General features: G+C 46.4%; 1 protein-coding gene across 1 annotated transcript; it reads left to right on the top strand.

Moving 5' to 3' along the window:
• Positions 1-2,635: 2,635 nt before the first annotated feature.
• Positions 2,636-3,119, top strand: LOC117613780 (the record flags this gene model as incomplete). Its single annotated transcript, XM_034342353.1, has 1 exon — positions 2,636-3,119. A coding segment is annotated over exon 1 (484 nt), but the record flags the coding sequence as incomplete, so codon positions are not given.
• Between the last annotated feature and the right edge of the window lie 1,324 nt (positions 3,120-4,443).

A 4,443-nucleotide genomic window follows, 5' to 3' on the forward strand; every position in this document is an offset into this window, starting at 1 on the left:
TAAACTCGCTCGGCAGCGGGAACCTTCAGCCTCACTCTGTCAAGCTGCCGAATCTCACCCTGTGTAGGGGTCAGCTGCTTGATTTTGCCTGTCCGAAGAGAGAATTAGTAAAAATAAAATAAGGAAAAAGAACTACAATAATGACAGCCTACCGATCGGTAACTCAGAAACCTACAGGCAATTTGGAAGGTCGTAGGTACCGGAAACTGCGGGGACACCCCCGATGGCGATTCCCAATCACCGGAGGATAGCACCCGCCGATTCCTCCACGACTTCTGGGAAGTCGGCACCGAGCTGACAAAATGCCCCCGCTCGGAAGCCTTCAGGCAGTTCGCCTGAACCCAGCCACCATGATCGGCACTCTTCGACTTGGTGACGCTGTACAGATATGAGAATTACTCGTAGGAAGGCTCCCCCTCCCCGGCAATCCCGAAAGCAGCTATCACCCCCATCAGGGCCACCCAGAAGTTGGGGTTGTACTGGCCCGGGGCATACCCGATCTGGGCAAGTATCTTCTGCACGGCTAGCTGCAACGGCAACCTGACCCCTTGCAGAAGCATGTCGGTGAAGAAGGCGACTTCACCATCCCCAGGGTCGCTGAGAGATTCGGTAGGGCTCGGAATCCTCATCTTCATCGATTCTGGAATGAGGAATTCGGCCCTAATCTTCCCAAGCTCCCGTTCGGTAAGCTTGTTCGGCTCCAAATAATCGACCCCGAACAGAGCCTTCTTGGGTACACCCACCGGTATCCTAGATCGCTCCCGGTGGATGATCGTCACCCTCGGCCGAGAAGGGCCGGCAACGCCTTCATCACGACCGGAGGTAGTGGCCTCCGGCTGATGCTCAAAGGTACCGAAGCGGGTACCGTCTTTATAGACTGCGGCTAAGGGAAGCGGTTGCCCCGTCATCAGTCCCTTGCCGATGCCGTGGGTAGGAACGGAGTTCACCTCCTCACCGATAATTTCCACATCGGTGTCCTCCCCACCCTCGGCATCGAGGCTCGCAGCCCCACTGGATGTGTCCCAGCCCGATGACAACTCCTCATCGAACGCGTTGGGCTCACTGCCGAAGGAGCACTCGCTAGCAGACATCTACAAAAAAGGAAAGGAAGGCTAAGGTGGTGTCATAAACTACCCTACCGATGCCTACGTCACTACCTATAGCTCGCTAGACCACCGAAGGAGAGTCCTAATAAGGATCAGCTAAGCCAATGCCACGAAAAGACGTACTAAAAATAAAAGAAAGTGTTGCGAGAGTACCGAACGGTACCTTACCTTAAGTATTGCGGGAAATCTGACTGCCGGATATACGCTTCGGAAATCGCCTTGGATGCCAAGAACCTCCGTAAAAGTCGCCTGAATTACCGTTCACTATCTTCGGAAATCGCCTACACAGAGCTCTCGCATCAACACTCAAATGCAAAGTGAGCTTTACGCCTGGAGCAGCCTATATTTATAGGGAGATGGCTGCAACGGTACGCCTCGGGAAACCAAACGGCTCATAAATGCGGCCGTCAGGCGTCACTTCGCTAGCTACGTGTCGCCCGGTGGATGGTAATGTGAGCTGCACGCCAGGTGCAGAAGACGAAGCGTCTCTGCACGCCAGACGCGGAAAGCGAGGCGTCTCTGCCCTCACCCCCCTCAGCATCGACGACCTTTCGAATCTCAGAGGAGTTCCCTCCCCGCGACCTTACCGAACGGCAGGGCCCCTACGAACTGCGAGGTAGAACCAAATTCCCTTCCGAAGGACCTTCAGAAGAGAACTTGGGGGACTACTGTTTATACCGGATATTATCGACCTATGGCCACCAAACACGTGGACGGGATCAATATCTATCACAATGGTCCTTCGGCAAGAAACCTGCCGAATCTGTACATTTCGACTCTTTTGGCACCTGGACACGTGTCATGCTCACAATCCGCTTCTACAGTCCCACATCGGAAATATGAGCATAGTGCACGCCTCCCAAGGCCTATATAAGGAGACCCCTATCCCCAAATGGAAGGGACGACGAAAAACCAACGGTACGCTACCGCTTGATCTGTAATCTGATATTTACTAAATCCGTACTTACTTAAGCATCGGAGAGCCTTCGGCTGGTACCACACCGGTACCCCAAGGTATTACCGAACGTGTGCTTTTGCAGGAACCTGATCTTCCGAAGACTAACTCCCTTCTGAAGACCCAATATCACTAAGTTGGGCGAACCACGTGTCGAACCACTTTTTCGCATCAACAGGCCCATTAGTTACAACGTAATGGTGAACTGGGTCTCAAATGAGAAGGGGAGATGAGCAACACACAAGGAAGGAATGATGTCTGGCCCACCGTGTGGAGTCTTGCGGCTCCACCTAAGATTTGGGCCTTTGCATGGTGGTGTAGCAGGAACACTTTGGCTTTACGGCATAATCTGAGGAAGAGGAAGGTTCCTTGTACAGGAGAATGTGGACTCTGTAGCTTGCATGAGGAGACAGAGGTTTATTTGTTCTTTAAATGTGAGTTTGCTCGTGTATTTTGGTTTGTATGCCGGCTTCAACTGGATATTCATTGACTGGAAAGAGATGACTTTCTCTCGATTTGGTGGTCGATGGTAAACTCTGTCAAGGGTTCTGACTGAGAGCATGAGGTGATACAAATGTTTGCCTTTGGACTTTGGCGACTGTGGAAGTGCCGCAACCTCGCTGTGTTTGAAGGGACCATAATGGATCCGGCGGAGGTGGTGAGTTGTCTGCTACATCAAGTAGCTGAATTCCAAGATGTGCAACACAGTGATCAAACTCCTTCCACCACGTTGGCCCTGGTCACGCCTTCCCTAAACGTCGGATGGCACAAACCACCGGTTGGTATGGTCAAAATAAATTGCGACCCTGCTTGGATGGCGCCATCCAAGCTAGGAGGTGTAGGCTGGGTTCTTAGAGATAATTTTGGGATCTTGATAGGAGCAAGTGGTAAGGGTAGACTTCACGACTCCTCTGCACTTATGGTGGAAGCTTTGGCAATCCGAGCTGCTTTAATTGTATGTTATCGTATGCATTTTTGGGATGTGGTTGTGGAATCTGATGCGCAGCGGTGTATTGTGACGCTAAATGGTGAGTGTGAACCTAATGCAGACATTGAAGGTATATCCTTTTTGATATTCAACAGTGTGTTACCCAATTTAATAAGGTTCTCTTCACTTTTGCTCCTCGTCTTTGTAATAAGGCAGCACATGCTGTTGCCAGATTCGTAACTAAGTAAGGGGGTAGTAATGTTTGGGACCATGTTGGTACGGAATGGGTATTTGATATACTTGCAGAAGATGTAAACCTTGATATTCATTTTTAAATGAAAGTTCCTAGCGTTTTAGACAAACAAAACAAAAACAAAAAACCAAGAAAGATTCAAATTGACTCAAAGTTAAAAAATCATATTGAAAACGCAGAAAACTATTATATGCTATTACTTAGATGTTATCCTTTATGACATAACTCGTCTATGTCTATTTGGTCATCAAGTCATATTTAGTTCAACATGAAATTAGTTATTAAGGGCATGTTTGGTACACCATGTTAGACTCTAGATAGGAGTAAATAGTCCATGTCAGTTGTTTAGTGTCAACTTATATTATTTAATTACCTGATTATTTTAAACGGGTTGGGCTTTTAATACTCTCCTTACCTGACTAACTAATACAATCAACACACCCCCGTTTAGATAATACACGCTTAATTATACGGCTAGGAAAAAAGAACACACATGTCCACGTGAAAAATTAGACGCTATTTTCATCTCCTTCTCTACTATCTTTTTCACAAGTTATTTTCTTCATTCTTCTCCACGTATATGTATATATATATATATATACGTATCTCTCTCTCTCTCTCTCTCTCTCTCTCTCTCTAATATGCTTCTTCTCTCTTCTTCTATCTTCATCTTCTCTTTCTTTATATATTTCCTCTTTTATTAAATTTTTGTGTGGAAATATGGTAATTCGACATTGTGGGAATCTTTAGCAAATAAAGTGATTGCGTAGGAATGTAATTGCATCGTAAAATTATTTATTTTTCTATGTTTTACTTTTTGTTTGGTGTTTTTCACTTTTTCACCATGTTGGGAACTACAAATTGATTAGAATGAAAGGAAACCAATCAATATTCTGCAAAGACCAGTACACATAGTATCGTCTCTATATGTAGGGAATGACAAGGTCTCAAGTCATTAAGTGCGGAGACACGTTGATATGTGTGTAGGTGCTTGTAAAAAAATAAGTACACTGAAGGCGATCCAACATATGAGTTACAACATGGAAGTCTTTACTCACATGTCAAGCAGGAACTCATAAATTGCAATGGTACAAACTAATCCTTAGACCCAAGGCATCATAGTTGTTTTGTGGCTGTGTTGTTAACCTTTGAGGGCACTATACGGTCATGCTGAATTAGGCATAACTTAAAGGTGCTCATC

The sequence above is a fragment of the Prunus dulcis genome, unplaced genomic scaffold (assembly GCF_902201215.1).
Source record: "Prunus dulcis unplaced genomic scaffold, ALMONDv2, whole genome shotgun sequence".
NCBI lineage: Eukaryota > Viridiplantae > Streptophyta > Magnoliopsida > Rosales > Rosaceae > Prunus > Prunus dulcis.